The following is a 24,414-nucleotide window of genomic DNA, read 5'->3' on the forward strand; positions in this document are numbered from 1 at the left end:
ACCCTCAAGTCCATCCATGTTGCTGTGAATGGGACGATTTTATCCTGTTTATGGCTGAGTAGTATTCTATTGTATATATATACCCCATATCTTCTTTTTTTTTTAAAGATTTTTATTTTTTTTTCCTTTTTCTCCCCAGATCTCCCCAGTACATAGTTGTACATTCTTCGTTGTGGGTTCTCCTAGTTGTGGCATGTTGGACGCTGCCTCAGCGTGGTTTGACGATCAGTGCCATGTCCGCGCCCAGGATTCGAACCAATGAAACACTGGGCCGCCTGCAGCGGAGCGCCCGAACTTAACCACTCAGCCACCGGGCCAGCCCCACCCCATATCTTCTTGATCCAGTCATCAGTCAATGGGCACTTAGGTCGCTTCCATGTCTTAGCTATTGTGAAAAATGCTACGAAACAAACTTTTTAAAACTTTTAAGGCCTTACTTGTCTGTCGTTTATTCCTCTCCTAGGCTTTATGAAAGTGAGGGAGAAATACAAAGCTTGAAGGCAGTTTGAGATAACATGGAGATTTGCAAAACAAGTGCTAAGAGGAATACATATAAAATATTTAAAATGAAGATGTGGCTATTAATGGCTATGTGCAGCAAAGCCCACAGGCTCTGGAGCCAGAGGACCCAGGTGAGGATCCCAGCTTCACTTCCGTGAACCTCAGTCCTTGTCCAGGGAAGGGTGGAGTGGACAGTCTTGTCCGTGCTATCTAAATGACTCTCAAGGGCATCCCTTTGTCTCTGTATTGCCTCACCTCTCACCGGGTTACCACAGCCACTCTGTTAGTCATGGTAATTGGTTGCACCACCTCCTTCTCTAATAGGGTGCTAGAATCAGAAAACAATTCTTTCCAAAGCTGGCTGATCATAAGATTCCTGAGCCCCAACCCCAGAGATTTTAACCCAGGAGGTGGCCCCAGACCATACTTTGAAAACCACCACTTTCTGTCCTCTAATCCAGAAGAGCGCTCTAAAACTTAAAGTGGATCATGCTGCTTTCCTTCTTAAAACCCTTCAGTGGCTCTTGATTGCTCCATTCATAGCCTGACTCAGAAGGCGATCAGCACATGTTTGGTGGATGGATGAATAAATGAAAGAACGAATATTATAAGAAAAATAACCGTCTAGGTGTTACAAGACCTGGATTCAAATCCCAGCTCCACCATTAAGCAGTCATGTGATTTCAGGCAAGTTACCTGATGTCTCTGAGACTCCCAGTCTTCATGAGTAGAATGTAGATAGTCGTACTTGCCTGCCTACCTCACGAGGTTGGCGTCAGTATGAAAGTCAGATAGTGTCAATGAAAGTTTACAATGGTATTGTAAAGTAGACACATGGAAATGTTAGGGTGAATCACTTTGGGAGGTTTACAGATGCATACAGAATATGTATACTCAGTCCTTGTTTTCTCTTAAATGAAGATATTTTACACTGTCTTTCCCTGTGAAGTTTAATGGTGAGGCTTGGGGAAGGGGTGGTGTTGGAAAAGGGGAAGGAGAAGAGAAATCTCTAGAAATTACTTCCTAGGGGAAACCTTCCCTGACCCTTGGACTTGGTCTGGTACCATATTATATAAGAATTGCTCTCGTAGCGTGCTAGTTCCTTCTTTCAATGAGAGTTTACCATTACTCTGTTATTTTTATTATTTCTTGATGAGTGCCTATTTCCCCTACTAGTCCTTGAGCTCCATAAAGGCAGACACTATATCTATTTTGCTCAACGTCATTCTCGTAACACTGAGCTTATGGTAGGTCATCAGGTAATATCTGTTGCATGAATTATTGAATGGATGAAATCCTCAGCCTACAAATCTGGACGACACTCTTTGTTTCTCCAGGACACAGCAAGCTTGTCCGGTCTTTTTATCTCTGGATCTCACCTTTCTCCTCTGTAAAATGGGGACAGTATCCACCTCAGAAAGATGTTTATGAGGATCGAATGAAATCATATATATTAAAGAGCATTATACGATGTAAAGGATTGAGCAAACATCAGTAATTATTACCAGAAAAAGTGAATTTGTAGAAATTTCAACTTCTTTTTTAATGAAACTCAATTAAATTAAAATAAAGGAAAGTCATGATCTGGTGATTGGTTGCACCATAGTGTGAATGTACTTAACAATACTGAATTGAACACATAAAAATGGTTAAGATGGTAGATTTTATGTTATGTATATTTTACCATAATTTAAAAATTTTTAAAAGGACAGCCATGAAATGGGAATATAGTTTTATGTGGGACAGATAAAGAGTTAATGTGCATACTACACAAAAAGTTTATCCTTAGTCCTATCTCTGACCCTTGATAAGTGGCTAATGACACAGATAGGCTCATCTTATAGACTCCAGTGTCCCCAAATCTACCTCTGATTAGCTGCCAGAAAGGTGTTTCTAAAACACACATTAGCTCATGTCATTCCTTTTTAAAAACAAAAAAATCTTCCGGACAAAGGTCAAATTCCTGAGGTTAGTCCTGGCCCTTCCTTTCCAGCCAATGTCCCATCATCCCTCAGCCCCAGCATTCTACATTTTAGCTGTAATGGAAGAGTCACAACTCCGTAACACAAGTACTATATTTTTAGGGTTTTCAACTCCCTTATCTCTCTCTATATTGTTCCCTCTCCCCAGACATCTTTTTCTCACCCGGACAAATGTTAGTCATTGTTTGCTCCTAGCTCTAAAGTCACTTGCCCTGCCAAAGCCTAATCTGTTTCAGACAGGGACAACCCTTTTCTTCTTTGTCTTCCACCCACAGGACTTGACCCAAACTGCCTGCCAGTATTGTGTTTCTACCAGTGGAGTAAGACTAGTCATATATTTTCTTTACCATCCTGGCTCCACCACCTAGTCCCAAATGGTCATTTTTGTTAGGTCACTAATCCTTGAGGGAAGCACACAGCACTCAAAATATGTCTGTTGCTTTGACTCGAATAGGCACCTAAGAGGAAATATAAATAAACATATGTATATATATATAAGACTCAACGCCCTTAGTAATTAGGGAAATGCAAATTAATGACTGTATATATACTATGGTCCCCATTAACAACCATTAAACTGAGTAGAAATTAAATACCCAATGCTGGTCAAAGCTTTGGGAAACAGACACGTTCACACTTGGCTAGTAGACAGGTAAGCTGACATGATCCTTTCAAGAAGCATACTTAGGTAACACTTCGCAAGAGCCAGCTGGTATAGTTTGACTCAGTCCCTCACCTAGGAGTTTCAAAGCCAGTGAAATAAGCCAAAAGAAAAAAATTCTATAAGTAGTGAAATACTTATATCCGTGGGACTTAAAATAATAGAGACAATAGAAAGAATAAACAAGTGGGACTTCATCAGACTAAAGAACTTCTTCAAGGCAAGAGAAAACAGGGCTGGAACAAAAAAAAACAACCCACTAATTGGGAAAAAATATTTGCAAGTCATATATCTGACAAAAGGTAAATCTCCATAATATATAAAGAAATCACAGAACTCAACAAAAAAGATCAAACAACCCGATCAAAAAATGGGCAGGAGACGTGAACAGACATTTCTCCAAAGAAGATATACGGATGGCCAATAGGCACATGAAAAGATGTTCATCATCACTAATCATCAGGGAAATGCAAATCAAAACTACACCAAGATATCACCTTACACCCATTAGAATGGCAAAAATAACCAAAACAAAAAGTAACAAATGTTGGAGAGGTTGTGGAGGAAAAGGAACCCTCATACACTGCTGGTGGGAATGCAAACTGATGCAGCCACCATGGAAAACAGTGTGGAGATTCCTCAAAAAATTAAAAATAGAAATACCATATGACCCAGCCATCCCTCTACTGGCTATCTATCCAAAGAACTTGAAGTCAGCAATTCCAAAAGCCCCATGCACCCCAATGCTCATTGCAGCATTATTTACAATAGCCAAGATGTGGAAGCAACCTAAGTGCCCATCAACAGATGATTGGATAAAAAAAGATGTGGTATATATACACAATGGAATACTACTCAGCCGTAAAAAGAAAAAAATCATCCCATTCACAACATGGATGGACCTTGAGGGAATTATGTTAAGTGAAATAAGCCAGATGGAGAAAGACAATCTCTGCATGACTCCACTCATATGTGTAAATTAAACATGTAGACAAAGAGAACAGATTAGTGGTCACCGGGGAAATGGAGGGTGGGAGGTGGGCACAAAGGGTGAAGTGGTACACCTACAACACGACAGACAAACGATAATGTACAACTGAAATTTCACAAGGTTGTAAACTATCACAATCTCAATAAAAATTTTAAAAATTAAAAGATTAAAAAAAAATAATAGAGAACTGGAAACATCCCACTAATGGATGATTAAATAGTTAAATTCTAACATTATGAAACACCTTGCAGCTACCAGAACATGGAGAAACATGAAACCGTGTTTGCAAAGTAATGTAAAAGAACAACAGTGTTTAAAACTGTATCTACCGGGGCCTGTCCGGCGGCGCAGCAGTTAAGTTCGCACGTTCCGCTTCGGCGGCCTGGGGTTCACTGGTTTGGATCCCGGGTGCGGACATGGCACCGCTTGGCACGCCATGCTGTGGTAGGTGTCCCACATATAAAAAAAAGTCGAGGAAGATGGGCACAGATGTTAGCTCAGGGCCAGGCTTCCTCAGCAAAAAGAGGAGGACTGGCAGCAGTTAGCTCAGGGCTAATCTTCCTCAAAAAAAAAAAAAAAAAAAAAAAAAAAAGGGAAATGCTCAGGATATAATGTTAAGTAAAAAAAGTGTAGGATATGAGTCTATGCATAGTATGGTCTCAAATTCATGGAATGAAAATGTGGAAGAAATGTAGATGGAAAGAATATTGTAAACTTTTTATAGAGAAAAAATAGGGAAGAAATCTATGTTGAGAACAAATATCAGAAGAAAATGCACCAAAATGCTAATAGAGTTTGTCAGGATGGTGTAATAATGGGTGATTTAAAAATTATTTTTATAATCAGTAAGTGTTCAAAACTAATAATAAATGTGTTGAAATTTGTTGGATTTAAGTCTTTCTTTTCCATGTGTTCTGACACTGATTGCTTTCTCTGCTTCTACCTTCCCGCCTTAAGATCCTGCATGTCCCTGTCAGAGTCATCTCCTTTCCCCAGTATTTTTATTGCTTGGTTTTGCTTTTGTATTTCTGCTGGTTCTTCCCATACTTCCCACCTCTTTAATGCTCTTGTTTCTTAGACTCCCGTCCCTGTCCCTTACTCCTTCTCACTCTGTACTCTCTTTCCTGGTTAATTGCCTTTCATGACCTTACCTGTTACTTCTATTTGGATGACTCCAAATTACGTATCTTCTGTCTTGATCTCTCTTCTCTATTCTTGCTCACACCTCACACTTCCCATTGGACTTCTCCACCCAGCTGACTTGAGTTACAGACAGCTCACACTGAGGTGCAGAAACTCAGCTCACCTTCTACCCAGACCTGTTCTTTTTTGCTGACCTCTCTATTTCTATTGAAGCCACGACCAGGCTCCTAGGCTCCTAGGCAGGACTGGTTAGATAATTTGTGGGGGCTAGTGTAAAACAAAAATGTAAGGCCCTCTGTTAAAAAATTAAGAATTTCAAGATGGCGACAGCAGAACATCAAACCAAGTGCAGGGCGCTTCCAAGTATGTGGGCCTGTGTGGCCGCACAGGTTGCACACCCGTGAAGTGGGCCCTGCTCCTAGGTTTAAATCTGGGGGTCTCCTTTGACTCCTCTCTCTCCTTTAATCTGGTTTGGCTGACAGGGTAGATGGTGCATCCACTCGCAAAGGTGGGAAATAAAGGAAGAGGAATACATTTGAACGGTGGTTTGAGAATGGAGATGACTTTAGTTTGGGCCCTACAACTGCAAGGTGCCAGTGGAACACTGAAGTCAGAGGATCCAATAACCAGTTGTCTAGAACTCAGGCTGTCAGTCTGGCTTCAACATTCAGGGTAGAGGATGTCACTGAACTTCTGGCTGTGGAAGAAACTGTGCAGAGAGAGAAGTCAAGCAGGGCTTTGCAAAGTGGAGTCCATGGACCACTGACACTGCAACGTCCAGCTTGTTAAAAATGAAGTCTCTTGGGGCTGGCCGGGTGGTACAGCGGTTGAGTTTGCGTGTTCCGCTTCAGCAGCCCAGGGTTTGCTGGTTCGGATCCCGGGTGCGGACACGGCACCACTTGGCAAGCCATGCTGTGGTAGGCGTCCTACATATAAAGTAGAGGAAGATGGGCACGGATGTTAGCTCAGGGCCAGTCTTCCTCAGCAAAAAGAGGGGGATTGGCAGCAGATGTTAGCTCAGGGCTAATCTTCCTCAAAAAAACAAAAAAAGAAAAAGAAAAAGAAAAAGCACTAGCTTAGGAGTCTCCCAGACATGCTTCAGATCCCAGTTCCACTACTTACAAGCTCTGTGACCTTAATTGTTACTTCCAGACACAGTTTCCTCACCTGAAAAAGGGTGATAATGCTTAAGACTAACGTATTCTTGTGAAGGGAGAGATGATGAAGTGAATGTACAAGGGAGTACTCACAAATGAGAGCAGTGACTATCCTTGTGGGAGAAATATCAGGCCTGGTCTAAAATTAAATCTGTCCCACTGGACAGTGAATAACAGAGGTTCCGGCTGCATCTCAGGTGTGATTGGCCAAGGGGCATGTATGAGTTTATGGGGATATTGGGCATTCATGTGAGAGGGAATTAAAGTTTTGAAGATGTGCGATAGTAGTAGTCTTCATTAATTCAATCACTATCACCACCAACTGCGCATCAAGCACAGTTCTAGGCGCCCAGCAGTGAAGAGAACTAAGTCTAGCATGTATACCCGTACATAAGACCTCTGAGTGTACACCTTTTTGCCCTTGGGCTGCTGTTGCCCCCTTCTATCCCAGGGCACCCCGCACACAGGTAGCTTTACGTCCGTGGCTGAGAAAGGGCACAGTGAACTTGTGGGGAAACACTCTTGGGAACTGGATAAGCCAGAGATTTTAGTCCCATTAACCTGTTGTGTCTTCTCTTCCCTCCAGAGTCCTCCCTCCATGGAGTTTGGCCTGCTCAGCGAGGCGGAGGCCCGCAGCCCGGCCCTCTCGCTGTCGGATGCCGGCACTCCCCACCCCGCCCTCCCAGAACACGGCTGCAAGGGCCAAGAGCACAGCGGTGAGCGCGCCCCCTTCTGGGCGTGGGGGAGATAACAGCTCAATCCTTGCTCAGGGTGGGACCCGGGAGCGGAAGCCCGGGTGCGAGCGAGCGGGCGGTGGAGGAGGTCCCCCAGCCAGAGAATCCGCGCAGGCCTGGGCGCCCTGTGACCTGGCCCGCACCCGGCCCCCAGACTCGGAGAAGGCTTCGGCTTCGCTGCCCGGCGGCTCCCCGGAAGACGGCTCGCTGAAGAAGAAACAGCGGCGGCAACGCACGCACTTCACCAGCCAGCAGCTGCAGGAGCTGGAGGCGACCTTCCAGAGGAACCGCTACCCAGACATGAGTACGCGCGAAGAGATCGCCGTGTGGACCAACCTCACCGAGGCCCGCGTGCGGGTACAGCCGTCCCAGACCTGCAACCCTCCCCCTCCCCCGAGCCTCCCTCTCGCGCGCCGCCCAGCGACTAGCTCCGGAACCAGCGGCCTGTGGTTCTGCTCTGCCTGCCCCATCCCCGGACCCAACACCCCACGCCCCGGGCCCCGGTCCACTGCCGCACACGCCCTTCTTTCCACCAACCTCCGAGCGCTGCTCTTGCTCCACGCTCTCACTCCAGGCCGTGCGTTTCTTCTACCCTGACGCTGTCTCTTGTTCTCCTCTTCACCCTTCCTTGACCCCATCCTGCTAGTCCCCTCCCCAGACCGCGTCGCCCCGGACTCAGCCCTGCCGCCCACTGCTTCTGTTCTCAGCTCCCTGACTCCGTGCACTCCTCGGGCTTCTCCACGACGCTCATTCCCGTCTCCAGCCACCACATCTGGTTGATCCTCAGGACGGCGCCGGCTTGAAGCCCCGTCTGGGCGACCCACCCACCGGCCGCGCTGCCCCGGTCCGGGTCCCCCGCTCGGCTCCGGGCCCTGACGGCCTTTCTCCCATGCCCGCAGGTGTGGTTCAAGAACCGGCGCGCCAAGTGGCGAAAGCGCGAGCGCAGCCAGCAGGCGGAGCTGTGCAAGGGCGGCTTCGCGGCGCCGCTCGGGGGGCTGGTGCCGCCCTACGAGGAGGTGTACCCCGGCTACTCGTACGGGAACTGGCCGCCCAAGGCGCTCGGCCCGCCGCTCGCAGCCAAGACCTTCCCGTTCGCCTTCAACTCGGTCAACGTGGGGCCTCTGGCTTCGCAGCCCGTCTTCTCGCCACCCAGCTCCATCGCCGCCTCCATGGTGCCGTCGGCTGCGGCCGCCCCGGGCACCGTGCCAGGTCCCGGGGCCCTGCAGGGCCTGGGCGGGGGGCCCCCCGGGCTGGCTCCGGCGGCAGTGTCCTCTGGGGCAGTGTCCTGCCCTTACGCCTCGGCCGCGGCAGCCGCAGCTGCAGCCGCCTCCTCCCCCTACGTATATCGGGACCCGTGTAACTCGAGTCTGGCCAGCCTGAGGCTCAAGGCCAAACAGCACGCCTCTTTCAGCTACCCCGCCGTGCCCGGGCCGCCCCCGGCCGCCAACCTCAGTCCGTGCCAGTACGCCGTAGAACGGCCTGTATGAGCTGCCCGGCCCGTGGATCCTCCTCGAGGGCGGGGCTAATAATTCACAGCCTCCCCGGCCTGGGGTCGTCTTGAGTGGCTTGCCCTCGCTCCGGGGTCTGAGAGGGGCGCTTGGCGCAGCTGGAGAGGGCGGCCGGCTCAGGAGAGAGCCTTCCCCCTCCCAGCCCTGAGGGGTGGACTGGGCCCTACACACGCTCCGCGCCCCTGGGACTAAGGCCAGGAACAGGGACCACTTCCCCGGGGGCCAACTCACCCTTGGCCCACCCCGCCTTCTCCAGACTCTCCCTCCCCCGTTTTCAAAGATGACTGAAATAAACGTGCGCGGACTGTCAAAGGCCTGATGATTCAGAGTTGCGGTTGAGCTCACCGCCGGCCCCCACCCCCCCCCCCACGCCTCCCCCCCCTCCCCACGGCTCCCCCCCACCCCACCCCACGCCCCATGTCTAAAGGAGAGCTGGGTGTACAGGAAAGTGGTGAAGGCCCAGGCTTCTAGGGCTTCAGTCCCTCTCAGTCGCTAACATCAGGATGGGGAAGCCTGGGGATTCCTGGAGCAGAGGGGCGCACGCGTGCGTGTATGTATGCATGGCTTGAGGATTAGCTACTCGGCCGGCGTTGGCCAAAGCTGGTGCTGCGGCGCCACCTCGTGGCCTCATGGAGAATAACTGGAAGGTCAGCTCTCGAACGCTTACTTGCAGGTGTCAATTCTGCAACCTAAGAAGCCTACGACATTAGATAAGTTACTCTGCCTTTCTGCACCTGTTTCTCACTGTTCCTGTGAGGGACTTGGGTCTCTAACAGCAATAAAATTCTGGTTTGTAACGGACATTTATTAAGCGCCTACCAGGCCTAGGATTTTTATTGAGTGTTTGTGTGTGTGCCTCTCATCCTTCCACACACCCTCCTAGGCATCTCACCCACTACTCATCCCACTGCCAGCACCCCTCTCCCATCGCAGCAGTCCCCTTCTTCCCTCAAATCCAAAAACTCCAAAACCCTCGTTGAAATGTTTAATTAAAAAAATAGGGCAAGAGGAAGAAAGATTTATGGATAGAAATATAAATAACTCAGCTCTGGGGATCTTCCTCAGTCTCATTCCCATCCTAGGGCCTGCCTGGCCTTCACATTAGACACAGAAATATCAAAGTACTAGATCACACCCTCATCCCAGGGGTGATGCTTCTTGTCTGTCATAACTTCCTACCACCGTGGGGCACACATCCCATGGGGAAACCATGAAGGGAAGGCGTCCTAACCATTCTCCCAAACCTAAGCTGAGCCCCTCGGTGCCCTGGGGAAGAGAGAGCCTGGGGATCCTTCTTTTTATCCAACCCTTCATTGGCTCTTGGTCTTGGCTTTGACCTTGGGCATTAGGTAGGTTTGATGGAAGAAGCGGGCAAAGAGGATGAAATAGGTCATATACAAGACGCAGGACCAGAAGAGCTGTTTCGATGTGCTGTGGCATCCCGGATCCTGTCTCCAGATGTGATTCAGGATGCTAACAAAGGCTCCCATAAACATCTGCAGGATCTGCAGGCTGGTGATGAGCATGGGCAACCACCTGGGAGCTGTTACTTTGGCAGCCTTCAGAGTGTAGTAGGTGTACATGATGGCGTGCACACCGTAGTTCATGGTCATGAACCAGGCGCCTGAAGACACTTTGTCCTTGTATCCATAGCTCGTGTACAGCAGCACTGTGCTGTGGTGGTACCAGTGCACAAAGCTGAGTGGCCGCTTACGCAGGATGATGAAGGCCGTGTCTCCTGGGAAACAGGGAGTCACAGCTGGCATACCACCCAGTGTTGGGACCACCGTCGGCATTGGATTTGGGGGCATGGGGGAAATTCTCAGGACGGGGAGAGGCGTCTTTATGTCAGAGTTTGAACAGGGGCTTGGGTGAGAGGTGTTGTTAGGACCCAGGGGTGGGGAAGGGACTCTCCATGTGATGGGTGAGGGGTCCCTGAGGAGGGATGCAGTTGACTGGGCACCTGAGAAACAAAGCCTTGCCACTCACCAAGTTCAATGATCTTGCTGAAAAGAAAGAGGCAGGACCAGCATCTGACTACGGGATCTTGGATGTGGCTGGAGAAGCACACAGTTTGACCTAGGTTCCCCCTGAGTAGCAGGATCCCCATATGGCTCCATGTCCTCACTGCCCCCAGGATGCTGATATGGGACAGAGGAAAAAGGTGTAAGGGTCATCCCCAGATACCAATCCCCCCTCCCCCCTCAGCCTGGTCAGGTCACTGGCCCAAGCTCCGCCACCTCTCCACCCTTCCAGGGGAGATGGGTCACAGCTTCTGAGATCCTGAGCCCAATCTCGTAGATCCAACCAGTAATGGAGAGGAGAGGAGGGCTGGGAAAGGACCAGGGAATGCTGGAGGACAGGACTGAAAGGTGAGTTAGGAAATAGGGTTCTTGGGATGGGTAGGAGCATGGCGGGGGGCGGGGGGGGGGAAGGATGAGGGAGATCGAAGTAGTTTGGGGGAGGAAATTTGGGAAGGAGGGGCTGGGGAAGTTATTGGAAGGTCTTAGGAGAGGCTGTTAGATGCTGAGAGTATTAGAGGCTGGAGAAATTTGTTGGAAGTCCACAGACTTCATGAGCACGAGAGAGCAGAGACTGCCAGCTTGGAGCCTGGGGAAGAAGGAAAACAGGGTAACATGGGAGAAGGGTGGAAGCTGGGGAGGGGAGCTAGAGCTGAGAGGATGGGATAGGGAGTGAGTTAGGGGGCAGCTTGGAGAGCTGATGCAACTGAGGTTTCTAGAAAGCTTTTAGGGATAAAATGAGGGTCTCTAGCCTACAGGATAGGCGGGAAGTCGGGGGAGGAGTGTCTTACCTGAAGACTGCAAGGCAGAAGGACCAAAGGATGAGAGGCCCCCGCAGGCTGAAGCCCTTCCGTGCCTTCATGTAGTTCTGCCCCACAAAGATGAGCAGCAGGTAGATCAGAACTACGAGGAATGAGGCTGCCCTGGCAGGCAGAAGGCAGAGGGGATGGGCCCATGGGTGGGTGCTGGTTAGAGGAATCCCCACTCAACTCTCCAGGTGAGTGCTCTCGGTTGGAGTCCCACTCTACCATTTACTAGCAGTGTGACACTGGAAAACCTACTTAGTTCTCTGAGCCTCAGTTTCCTTATCTGTAAAGGGGGAATAAGACTCCTCTCCTGACACCGTTAATATTTATAAAATACCTAGCACAGGCCAGGGACTACATCCAAGGTTTCTATGCTTATTGCTCTCTCAGTGGGGTTGGGAGTGGGTGACTTGGCTGCTGGCCCAGCCTAGAAGCAACCCACGCCCCGTGGGGTAAGAAGAATGTGGCAAAAGCTCTGCCTGCTTAGGTCACAAAGACAGCCCATGAACACCTCTGAGAAGCTTTCGGGCAAAGCCAGAGAGCCTGGGGAAATCCTCGAAGACCTCCCTGGCTTTGCCTCCTTCTCCACAGCAGGGACGGTGGAGCATTTGGGAAACATCGTGATAATTGTGAAGGGCAGGCTGTCCCTGGACGCCAGCACTGTGCAGGCGCGGCCACGAAGGACGGAGAAGAGTCGCTTCCAAGGTGGGTGGGAGAAGGAATTCAGATAACCCCCATTCCTCAGAGGCCAATTCTCACTACATTCTTTCCCCTTGGTTTCCGTCTCCTCCCACATTCCTCAGCCCATCCTCTATTTCTGCCTTTTTCTCTTTCCCCCAGCTTTACTCTCTTTGAGGGGCCACACCACTTGCACCTTGGACAGCGGAGATGTGGAGCCAGTACAGGAGAGTCTGATACCTTTGCTCTCCAAGAAAATCATTGCAGGCGTTCAGCGCCTCCCCCCGCACCACCCCAACTAGCAGTCATCAGGGTCGGGCCCCTGGCACGGCCCTTCCCCTTCCGCAGGTCTCACCAGTACTCCTCCAAAAAGGGCCTCATGTCCTGGAACAGCTCAAAGTTGTAGGGCTGTAACACCTGCCCTGTTTCCTCTGACACATTCATGGCTGTGACCATTTCGTTCTGCAGACGTCGAGGTCGAGAGCTTCGGGAGCCGGGAAAGAGGTTAGAGGGCCAAGGATACAGCGAACCTTGGGGCGGGACGGAACGAGCCAAGGATCAAGGAACTCCGCGGGAAACGGAGGAGCGTCGGATTCAGGCCGGCCGCGGCAGCTCAGCCCGCTTCCTCCGCGGCCGCCACTGGGGTATACAAGGCGGAATTGCAAAGCGGCGGAGCCAGGCGGCGCGACGCCCCCTCCCTGCGCCCGGCGGGTATCCAATCTCGACCAAGACACGCCCCTGTCCCGCCCCTGGGCAGCAGCCCGCTCTCGGATTGCTCGCCCTCAAGGGAGCCTCCCCTAGGCGCCTCGCAGGCCCCATCCCAAATACCGGTCGTAGGCCCTCGCCGCGCCCACTTTCCCATCCTTTTCGCTCCGAGCGCCTGCGCTCCCACCTGCTGGTTGGTTTAGCCCTTTTGGCCTTGCCACGTACCGGGACAGGCCCGTCTTCTTCTGGCCCTGCCAACTATAGCGTTTACTTCGGTTTGCATTAATCCCGACCTGAGGCAAGAGTAGAGGTGTCCTCAACCTCTGGTGCCCCCATCCAGAAATTGGGATGTCAGTTTCCCGCCTCCCTGAGACCCTAGGAAACCCAGGTCTGGAATGCGGATGAATCAGGCCCGGGAAGGGGCAGCAAAGAGCCTCTGTCGTAATTCCATCTGCCTCCTTCACGTTTGGTTGTGGGTGGGAGGGAGATGAATTTTAACAAATTTTATTGTTAGGGTTGTTGACGTTGATGTTTGGGGAGATGGTTGTTTAGGTTGTGGTTTCTTTACGGTTTTCCGAATTCCTGAACTGCTCCAGCCTGATACCTCATAATTAGCTTGGGGAGGAAATGGGCTCACCCTCTGGGCTTCTGGGATTACTGCCTTCAGGTTCCCTGGAGGCCTCCTGGGGTATGAGTGCCCTGCTTTTGTCTCCCCCAGGCTGTACTTGTCTAATCAAATCTACTTTTTCCTTGTCTGTGTACCCAGCCCCAAAGAAACAAATATTTTTTTCTATTTTATTTTTTTATTGAGGTTATGATAGTTTACAAGCCTGTGAAATTCCAGTTGTGCATTATTATTTGTCAGTCATATTGTAGGTGTGCCACTTCACCCTTTGTGCCCACCCCCCAACCCTCCTTCCCCCTGGTAACCACTAATCTGTTCTCTTTGTCCATGTGTTTGTTTATCTTCCACATGTGAGAAAGATGAGAGGTTGTCTTTCTCTATCTAGCTTATTTCGCCTAACGTAATACCCTCAAGTCCATCCATGTTGCTGTGAATGGGACGATTTTATCCTGTTTATGGCTGAGTAGTATTCTATTGTATATATATACCCCATATCTTCTTTTTTTTTTAAAGATTTTTATTTTTTTTTCCTTTTTCTCCCCAGATCTCCCCAGTACATAGTTGTACATTCTTCGTTGTGGGTTCTCCTAGTTGTGGCATGTGGGACGCTGCCTCAGCGTGGTTTGACGATCAGTGCCATGTCCGCGCCCAGGATTCGAACCAATGAAACACTGGGCCGCCTGCAGCGGAGCGCCCGAACTTAACCACTCAGCCACCGGGCCAGCCCCACCCCATATCTTCTTGATCCAGTCATCAGTCAATGGGCACTTAGGTCGCTTCCATGTCTTAGCTATTGTGAAAAATGCTACGAAACAAACTTTTTAAAACTTTTAAGGCCTTACTTGTCTGTCGTTTATTCCTCTCCTAGGCTTTATGAAAGTGAGGGAGAAATACAAAGCTTGAAGGCAGTTTGAGATAACATGGAGATTTGCAAAACAAGTGCTAAGAGGAATACATATAAAATATTTAAAATGAAGATGTGGCTATTAATGGCTATGTGCAGCAAAGCCCACAGGCTCTGGAGCCAGAGGACCCAGGTGAGGATCCCAGCTTCACTTCCGTGAACCTCAGTCCTTGTCCAGGGAAGGGTGGAGTGGACAGTCTTGTCCGTGCTATCTAAATGACTCTCAAGGGCATCCCTTTGTCTCTGTATTGCCTCACCTCTCACCGGGTTACCACAGCCACTCTGTTAGTCATGGTAATTGGTTGCACCACCTCCTTCTCTAATAGGGTGCTAGAATCAGAAAACAATTCTTTCCAAAGCTGGCTGATCATAAGATTCCTGAGCCCCAACCCCAGAGATTTTAACCCAGGAGGTGGCCCCAGACCATACTTTGAAAACCACCACTTTCTGTCCTCTAATCCAGAAGAGCGCTCTAAAACTTAAAGTGGATCATGCTGCTTTCCTTCTTAAAACCCTTCAGTGGCTCTTGATTGCTCCATTCATAGCCTGACTCAGAAGGCGATCAGCACATGTTTGGTGGATGGATGAATAAATGAAAGAACGAATATTATAAGAAAAATAACCGTCTAGGTGTTACAAGACCTGGATTCAAATCCCAGCTCCACCATTAAGCAGTCATGTGATTTCAGGCAAGTTACCTGATGTCTCTGAGACTCCCAGTCTTCATGAGTAGAATGTAGATAGTCGTACTTGCCTGCCTACCTCACGAGGTTGGCGTCAGTATGAAAGTCAGATAGTGTCAATGAAAGTTTACAATGGTATTGTAAAGTAGACACATGGAAATGTTAGGGTGAATCACTTTGGGAGGTTTACAGATGCATACAGAATATGTATACTCAGTCCTTGTTTTCTCTTAAATGAAGATATTTTACACTGTCTTTCCCTGTGAAGTTTAATGGTGAGGCTTGGGGAAGGTGTGGTGTTGGAAAAGGGGAAGGAGAAGAGAAATCTCTAGAAATTACTTCCTAGGGGAAACCTTCCCTGACCCTTGGACTTGGTCTGGTACCATATTATATAAGAATTGCTCTCGTAGCGTGCTAGTTCCTTCTTTCAATGAGAGTTTACCATTACTCTGTTATTTTTATTATTTCTTGATGAGTGCCTATTTCCCCTACTAGTCCTTGAGCTCCATAAAGGCAGACACTATATCTATTTTGCTCAACGTCATTCTCGTAACACTGAGCTTATGGTAGGTCATCAGGTAATATCTGTTGCATGAATTATTGAATGGATGAAATCCTCAGCCTACAAATCTGGACGACACTCTTTGTTTCTCCAGGACACAGCAAGCTTGTCCGGTCTTTTTATCTCTGGATCTCACCTTTCTCCTCTGTAAAATGGGGACAGTATCCACCTCAGAAAGATGTTTATGAGGATCGAATGAAATCATATATATTAAAGAGCATTATACGATGTAAAGGATTGAGCAAACATCAGTAATTATTACCAGAAAAAGTGAATTTGTAGAAATTTCAACTTCTTTTTTAATGAAACTCAATTAAATTAAAATAAAGGAAAGTCATGATCTGGTGATTGGTTGCACCATAGTGTGAATGTACTTAACAATACTGAATTGAACACATAAAAATGGTTAAGATGGTAGATTTTATGTTATGTATATTTTACCATAATTTAAAAATTTTTAAAAGGACAGCCATGAAATGGGAATATAGTTTTATGTGGGACAGATAAAGAGTTAATGTGCATACTACACAAAAAGTTTATCCTTAGTCCTATCTCTGACCCTTGATAAGTGGCTAATGACACAGATAGGCTCATCTTATAGACTCCAGTGTCCCCAAATCTACCTCTGATTAGCTGCCAGAAAGGTGTTTCTAAAACACACATTAGCTCATGTCATTCCTTTTTAAAAACAAAAAAATCTTCCGGACAAAGGTCAAATTCCTGAGGTTAGTCCTGGCCCTTCCTTTCCAGCCAATGTCCCATCATCCCTCAGCCCCAGCATTCTACATTTTAGCTGTAATGGAAGAGTCACAACTCCATAACACAAGTACTATATTTTTAGGGTTTTCAACTCCCTTATCTCTCTCTATATTGTTCCCTCTCCCCAGACATCTTTTTCTCACCCGGACAAATGTTAGTCATTGTTTGCTCCTAGCTCTAAAGTCACTTGCCCTGCCAAAGCCTAATCTGTTTCAGACAGGGACAACCCTTTTCTTCTTTGTCTTCCACCCACAGGACTTGACCCAAACTGCCTGCCAGTATTGTGTTTCTACCAGTGGAGTAAGACTAGTCATATATTTTCTTTACCATCCTGGCTCCACCACCTAGTCCCAAATGGTCATTTTTGTTAGGTCACTAATCCTTGAGGGAAGCACACAGCACTCAAAATATGTCTGTTGCTTTGACTCGAATAGGCACCTAAGAGGAAATATAAATAAACATATGTATATATATATAAGACTCAACGCCCTTAGTAATTAGGGAAATGCAAATTAATGACTGTATATATACTATGGTCCCCATTAACAACCATTAAACTGAGTAGAAATTAAATACCCAATGCTGGTCAAAGCTTTGGGAAACAGACACGTTCACACTTGGCTAGTAGACAGGTAAGCTGACATGATCCTTTCAAGAAGCATACTTAGGTAACACTTCGCAAGAGCCAGCTGGTATAGTTTGACTCAGTCCCTCACCTAGGAGTTTCAAAGCCAGTGAAATAAGCCAAAAGAAAAAAATTCTATAAGTAGTGAAATACTTATATCCGTGGGACTTAAAATAATAGAGACAATAGAAAGAATAAACAAGTGGGACTTCATCAGACTAAAGAACTTCTTCAAGGCAAGAGAAAACAGGGCTGGAACAAAAAAAAACAACCCACTAATTGGGAAAAAATATTTGCAAGTCATATATCTGACAAAAGGTAAATCTCCATAATATATAAAGAAATCACAGAACTCAACAAAAAAGATCAAACAACCCGATCAAAAAATGGGCAGGAGACGTGAACAGACATTTCTCCAAAGAAGATATACGGATGGCCAATAGGCACATGAAAAGATGTTCATCATCACTAATCATCAGGGAAATGCAAATCAAAACTACACCAAGATATCACCTTACACCCATTAGAATGGCAAAAATAACCAAAACAAAAAGTAACAAATGTTGGAGAGGTTGTGGAGGAAAAGGAACCCTCATACACTGCTGGTGGGAATGCAAACTGATGCAGCCACCATGGAAAACAGTGTGGAGATTCCTCAAAAAATTAAAAATAGAAATACCATATGACCCAGCCATCCCTCTACTGGCTATCTATCCAAAGAACTTGAAGTCAGCAATTCCAAAAGCCCCATGCACCCCAATGCTCATTGCAGCATTATTTACAATAGCCAAGATGTGGAAGCAACCTAAGTGCCCATCAACAGATGATTGGATAAAAAAAGATGTGGTATATATACACAATGGAATACTACTCAGCCGTAAAAAGAAAAAAATCATCCCATTCACAACATGGATGGACCTTGAGGGAATTATGTTAAGTGAAATAAGCCAGATGGAGAAAGACAATCTCTGCATGACTCCACTCATATGTGTAAATTAAACATGTAGACAAAGAGAACAGATTAGTGGTCACCGGGGAAATGGAGGGTGGGAGGTGGGCACAAAGGGTGAAGTGGTACACCTACAACACGACAGACAAACGATAATGTACAACTGAAATTTCACAAGGTTGTAAACTATCACAATCTCAATAAAAATTTTAAAAATTAAAAGATTAAAAAAAAATAATAGAGAACTGGAAACATCCCACTAATGGATGATTAAATAGTTAAATTCTAACATTATGAAACACCTTGCAGCTACCAGAACATGGAGAAACATGAAACCGTGTTTGCAAAGTAATGTAAAAGAACAACAGTGTTTAAAACTGTATCTACCGGGGCCTGTCCGGTGGCGCAGCAGTTAAGTTCGCACGTTCCGCTTCGGCGGCCTGGGGTTCACTGGTTTGGATCCCGGGTGCGGACATGGCACCGCTTGGCACGCCATGCTGTGGTAGGTGTCCCACATATAAAAAAAAGTCGAGGAAGATGGGCACAGATGTCAGCTCAGGGCCAGGCTTCCTCAGCAAAAAGAGGAGGACTGGCAGCAGTTAGCTCAGGGCTAATCTTCCTCAAAAAAAAAAAAAAAAAAAAAAGGGAAATGCTCAGGATATAATGTTAAGTAAAAAAAGTGTAGGATATGAGTCTATGCATAGTATGGTCTCAAATTCATGGAATGAAAATGTGGAAGAAATGTAGATGGAAAGAATATTGTAAACTTTTTTCTATTTTATTTTTTTATTGAGGTTATGATAGTTTACAAGCCTGTGAAATTCCAGATGTGCATTATTATTTGTCAGTCATATTGTAGGTGTGCCACTTCACCCTTTGTGCCCACCCCCCAACCCTCCTTCCCCCTGGTAACCACTAATCTGTTCTCTTTGTCCATGTGTTTGTTTATCTTCCACATGTGAGAAAGATGAGAGGTTGTCTTTCTCTATCTAGCTTATTTCGCCTAACGTAATACCCTCAAGTCCATCCATGTTGTTGTGAATGGGACGATTTTATCCTGTTTATGGCTGAGTAGTATTCTATTGTATATATATACCCCATATCTTCTTTTTTTTTAAAGATTTTTATTTTTTTTCCTTTTTCTCCCCCGATCCCCCCAGTACATAGTTGTACATTCTTCATTACAAACCGGTACTCATCTGAGTGTGGTTTCTTGACTGGTAAAATAGGCGTGTTGTATGGTGATTGGCAGGGCCTTATTAGCCCATGCTGCAAAAATCTTTGCAAAACCGGTTGAATACCTTTCAAGGCCTCTTTCTTCAGGGGATATTGTTTCTTTCTTGGACAAAAGGCTCCTTTTTTAAGTTTAATTTTTATTGGGCTGGCAGATCGAGCTCGTCCGGGCACCTCATCAGCCCAGACGGCTGGACTCACTCGTTCGTGGCTCTCAGGCGGTATTGGGTGCTCTCCTTCTTCCGTTCTTTCCAGGAGGGCTTGTAGTCTGAGTGCATTTTCCAGTGGCACCTGTAGGTGAAGCTGCTTCTTCTTGGGTTGAAAAGTTATCTGAGCATTCAGTTCACAGAGCAAACCTCGTCCGCGGAGAGGAATGGTATGTAGAAAAAGCTATGTTTTAACTTTTGTTCTCCCAAGCTGCATTCCAGCGGTTGTAGCATGGGTCTCTGCTGAGTTTCGCCTGTGACTCCAACAATGGCAATTGAGGAATTACTTAGTGATGTCAGTTTGCTGTTTAACACTGAATAAGTGGCACCAGTATCCTCTAGAAAATCAACCAGTTGGGTCCCCACTGTCATTTGTACCCGGGGCTCGTGGGGGACTATTGGAATGGGAGCTGCCAGCATGGCAAGGAACCCCGGGCCCCGTCAATCATCATCTTCCTCCTCTAAGTTCCGGACTCGAGGGGCCATGGGCCTTCTTGGGGGAAGACATCTTTCCCCTTTGGTGTCTATTTCTAGCTTAGGGCATTCGTTTTTCCAGTGCCCTTTCTCCCTGCAGTAGGCTCACTGCCTTCTCTCTAACTTTCGGCGTCTTCTCCTCCTCAGTCTTGGACCCCCTTCCCCATTTCTCCAGTTTAGGGAAGCTGCATAGAGCACTTTGACTGGCCCGGCTTTATGCTCCTCCCGAGCATTATAAACTTCAAAGGCAATTTCCACTAATTGACCAGGGCTCATGGCTATGGCCCCTTCAACCTTATTAAGCTTCCTCCTAATGTCTGGGGCACTCTGTCCAATAAAGGCCATGTTGACCATCCGAAGGTTTTCAGGGGCTTCTGGGTCTGATCAGTATATTTTCTGTATGCCTGATATATGCATTCTAAAAACGCTGCAGGATTTTCTCCTGTTTTTTGCCGGAGTTCCTGAATTTTGTTTAGGCTCCTTTGTTTGGGGACTCCTTTTTTAAGTCCAGCCAAAATACACCTTCGGTAATGGCTTAATAGTGCTTTCCCTGCATCCGTGTTTGGGTCCCAACTGGGCTCTACTTGGGGTGTGGCCACGTCGGGAGTGGGAGTTTGAGTGGGATCCTCATCATGCAAATGCTGAGCCTCTTCCCTGATTTTTACCACTACAAGGCGCCGCTCGCCTGTAAGCATTATACTTAACAAAGATTGAATGTCTGCCCAAGTAGGGCGATGGGTAGAAAAATAGTTGTAAACAAATCTGTCATCTTTTGTGGGTCTTACCGGTAGGACGGGTTCTGGTTTTTCCAATTTAGCAAATCAGAGGTTGAGAAAGGGGTATAAGTCCAATAGTAGGTGGCCGGTTGCCCCTGACCGTTTGTCCCTACGGGCAGCTGGCGCAGAGGGAATTGCCCTGCCCCCCTTCCAGAAGACCCCTGGCCAAAAGGAGCACCCTGTCGGGTTCTCGAGGGAGAGACAGTTTCTGCCCCTGGTTCGTTCCTAGGCTGATCTGTTGGGGACTCGGCCCCCACTGCCACCTCTTCATCTGATACTGGCAGACACAAAGGGGGCAGTTGCCGTGGGGGTTCCCTCCCGCTTCCCGCCGCCTGGGGTTGCGGTGGGGAGCGGGAGGCACCTACCATTGGTGGTTGTGTCACATTGAAATTAGGATTAAAAGGATTTAACACGCTCAAGGCAGTTATGTCCTCATCAAGTTTTTCTTCCGGTGTCCGAATATCTTTGATTACCGGAGGCTTAGCTTTTCTTTGGACCATCAGCTTGGTCCCTGGCCGTTCACCTTCCTGATTATGCAACCGCATAAAAGCCTGCACATACGGAATCTCATCCCACTTCCCAGACCTTTCACAAAACCACTCCAACTGCAATATAGTGTAATAATTTAAAGTTCCATTCAACGGCCATCTTTCCTCGCTTTCCAAGACATGCATTGGCCAGGCAGTGTTACAATAGAATACCATTTGATTTTTCCTCATTGGCTTATAACTATAGGTCGACCAGTCAGCCAATATTTTCCCCAAGGGGCTCTTAGGTGGAACAGATATGGTGCCTCCCATGTTGACACTTTGAAAGGACAGACAGACAGACAGACAAAAACAAATACCAAACAAGCGCGCTTTCCCAAAAACCCACGGCCACAAACGGAAGCCAAAAACCAAAACCCAAACCAAAGTGCTTCCAGTCCCAGCTTAGTCCGTGTCCTACACTCGGGGGCGCCCAACAAACGAAGATCGGCCATGCAGATCTTCCCAAACGAGCAAGGACAAGGGACCTCGGTTGTGCACGCCCGGGGGACTTACCAAAATTTGGCCGGGGCGTCGTGGCGACTTCAAACAAATGCACTTTCCTTTTCCTCAAGATAGCTTCCCTGGTAACCAGAGGTCCGAACAGTCGCCCTGGGAGGAGGCAGGAGGGAAGACTCCCAAAGCAAAATGGGCTTTGGCAGCTGCTGCAGCGGCCCCTCCAGATGTCCCTGGTGCTCCGCGGAGTCGGGCCAAGGGAGGCGACCTGGATTCGACCTGGGATGAAGTCCCACCAACTAAGCACCGGCCCTCGGCGATCTGGCCTCCCTGAGTCTTCCTCCAACCCTCCACTTCCCCTATTGGGGCAGTCGCGGAGTACGACTCTGGAGCATCCGATCAAGCCAAGAGGGTCTCAGTGGGGGCCACCCACAGGTCCCATCTGGGTCGCCAAATTTGTAACCGAAAGTTCGGTCTCTGAACCCGAGGCCAATCCAAATAACGAGAACAGAGTCTTGAGTGGAAGAGGAAAGGTTTTTACTATGCCAGGCACAGGGAGCAAAGCAAGGGCTAGTGCCTCAAAAATTGCTAGCTCTCCGATGAGGAATGGGTAGGGATTTTTATTTGGGGTTTTGGGGAGGGGAGGGGGCGCATGTAGCTTGTGCAGTTTGGCATTTTCCCACCAGCCTGCGTTTGGCCATGAGAGGCTGCTTGCAGCCAGGCGGGGGGGAGGGTGAGATAGGAGGATGGCGGGTGGGCGTCCTTCGCAGTTGTCTCGTCTTCTTGTTTGAGGCGGGTTCGAGCGCCGGGAGTAGGAGTTGAGGTCTGGGAAGCCTCCGCTCCTCGATATCCTTGAGACAGCGGCTTTCCTGGCAAACTCAAGGACACATGATTAGCCAAACTTTAGTGTGCCTCCAACTCCAGGCCACCTGGGCTTTTCACAATTTGTAACTCCCATTTAGTTGTAAAGCTCAAGGAGTCCAAGTTTAAAGAAACAGGTATTTACATATGAGTGGAGCTAGAGAAGCAGGAAAGGGGGTGGTGGGTTTTAGTTTTAACCCCATATATGCTGGGTTCAATGTGGAGGAACTGATATCAGGGCTGATGTTAAGAGCCTGTAACATTTGGGGTGATGAAGAATTTTTGGAAATAGAGATGATGGTTGCACAACATTGTGAATGTAATTAGTGCCACTGAAATATACACTTAAAAATGGTTAAATGACAAATTTTTGTCATATATATTTTACCATGATTTTAAAAAATGAATAATGTAATATACCAAAATCCATTGAATCGTGTACAGGGGCCAAGGGATGTTGGGAGGAAATCAAGTACAAAGAGTCATGAGGGAAATTTTGGGGGTGATGAAACATTGTGGTGATGGTTACACAGCTGCATATGTTTGTCCAAACTCCTTGCATACTAAAAACTGGTGAACTTTGTTATATATGAATACCTTTGTTATATATGAATACCTCAATAAATCTGACAAAACATGAAAATATAAAAGTAATCCCCTCGAATAGAAAGTAAAATGAAATTAAATGAATCTAACTATGTATTGAATTGGTGGTATCACTATACAAAGAAGAACTCTCTCAGGTAACTGAACTACATTAATTTGACTACACATCCACAGTCAAATATGCCCCAAGGACAAAAAGAAACTAAAAAAAAAAAATCTCAAATTGTTTTTAGTAATTTTATTGTTGGTGGTTGTTATTGTCATTGTTGCTCTGAGACTGTGTACTGTGGGAGATATCAAATAATAATGATGTTGCTGTTACTGAGAACTGAGATTTTTTATACTGTTGATAGAAGATACCGATGTAAGATGATGATATTAAGTAAAAACTCTGTAGCATAATTTTGAATTGGAAGTGTCAGTATGAACTCATGATGTATTTTACCTTTTTTTAAAAAAATTATATTTTCTAGCTCTGTCAGCTGAAAAGAGCAATGCAAAACCAATGAGCATCCCCAGCACCCACGTTGTTGTTTTTAAAGATCATTTCCTGTTAAAAATAACCTGGACTCCTTGGAGATAGCTGACTCCTGGTCTGGAGCAGGAATTGTAGAAAATGAGCCTAAAATATCTTGTCATATCAGGAAACAAAGAAGTTAACGAAGACAACTAGTGTATCAAAAGGACTCAGGAGCCAACCTAAATAAACTCGCACTGGCCAAAAGATGTACCATTTGAGCATCAGTAAGAGTAACAGCTGCAACGGATTGAAACATCAAATAGGATTAAATCTGTTTATTCATAATGATACTATAAAACCCACTTTATTGGTCACTTTTGAAGGATGGTAGGGAATCAACTCATTATTTTGAAAATTGGTAAAGAAAAAAGAATGAACATTTGTTATGCTTTCCCTATACAAACTGATTATCTCAGGGTAACTGAATATGTGATCAGAGGAAGTATCTCCTTATAGAAGTATTCCAACCAATAAACACAGCAGAAATGATAGAAAGTAAAACAGTAGAAATTAAAACATCACCCAGTTGGCAACCCCTAATGAATTAATGGATCTAGGAAAAGCTCATCAATAGTTGATAACATTGCAAAAAAAGAGACAAAGAAATTATATTCCCTCTGATAGAAGCATGCAACATCATTTATAATGTAGCCTTGCTTTTAAAAAAAATCAGGGGCCGGCCAGGTGGTGTAGTGGTTAATTTTGCATGTTCTACTTTGGCGGCCTGGGGTTTACCAGTTCAGATCCTGGGTGTGGACCTA

The 24,414-nt window shown here is 46.9% G+C and overlaps 2 protein-coding genes and 3 long non-coding RNA genes across 6 annotated transcripts; 4 read left to right on the top strand and 1 right to left on the bottom strand.

The window, feature by feature from the left end:
- Positions 1-463: 463 nt before the first annotated feature.
- On the top strand, positions 464-2,092 carry LOC138915599 (uncharacterized). Its single transcript, XR_011421629.1, has 2 exons — positions 464-632; positions 1,839-2,092. It is a non-coding gene; the product is annotated as an uncharacterized lncRNA (long non-coding RNA).
- Positions 2,093-7,018: 4,926 nt separating this feature from the next.
- Positions 7,019-8,989, top strand: PITX3 (paired like homeodomain 3). The gene is made up of 3 exons (XM_014733225.3): positions 7,019-7,151; positions 7,324-7,526; positions 8,069-8,989. The coding sequence occupies exons 1-3, from the start codon at positions 7,034-7,036 to the stop codon at positions 8,654-8,656; spliced, it is 909 nt and encodes a 302-aa protein (XP_014588711.1). The 5' UTR covers positions 7,019-7,033; the 3' UTR covers positions 8,657-8,989.
- A 659-nt stretch (positions 8,990-9,648) lies between these two features.
- Positions 9,649-13,015, bottom strand: ELOVL3 (ELOVL fatty acid elongase 3). 2 transcript variants are annotated; one of them, XM_001499143.6, is made up of 4 exons: positions 12,538-13,015; positions 11,490-11,621; positions 10,667-10,818; positions 9,649-10,415 (listed from the first exon to the last, which is right to left on the bottom strand). In XM_001499143.6, the coding sequence occupies exons 1-4, from the start codon at positions 12,636-12,638 to the stop codon at positions 9,988-9,990; spliced, it is 813 nt and encodes a 270-aa protein (XP_001499193.3). In that variant the 5' UTR covers positions 12,639-13,015; the 3' UTR covers positions 9,649-9,987. The 2 variants fall into 2 exon arrangements, with proteins under 2 accessions (XP_001499193.3, XP_005602333.1); XM_005602276.4 differs by having other exon boundaries at positions 11,490-11,566; positions 12,538-12,932.
- Positions 13,016-13,088: 73 nt separating this feature from the next.
- On the top strand, positions 13,089-14,343 carry LOC138915596 (uncharacterized). Its single transcript, XR_011421628.1, has 2 exons — positions 13,089-13,275; positions 14,057-14,343. It is a non-coding gene; the product is annotated as an uncharacterized lncRNA (long non-coding RNA).
- Positions 14,344-14,380: 37 nt separating this feature from the next.
- LOC138915601 (uncharacterized) lies at positions 14,381-16,009 on the top strand. The gene is made up of 2 exons (XR_011421631.1): positions 14,381-14,549; positions 15,756-16,009. It is a non-coding gene; the product is annotated as an uncharacterized lncRNA (long non-coding RNA).
- Positions 16,010-24,414: the final 8,405 nt, after the last annotated feature.

Source organism: Equus caballus, chromosome 1 (assembly GCF_041296265.1).
Source record: "Equus caballus isolate H_3958 breed thoroughbred chromosome 1, TB-T2T, whole genome shotgun sequence".
NCBI lineage: Eukaryota > Metazoa > Chordata > Mammalia > Perissodactyla > Equidae > Equus > Equus caballus.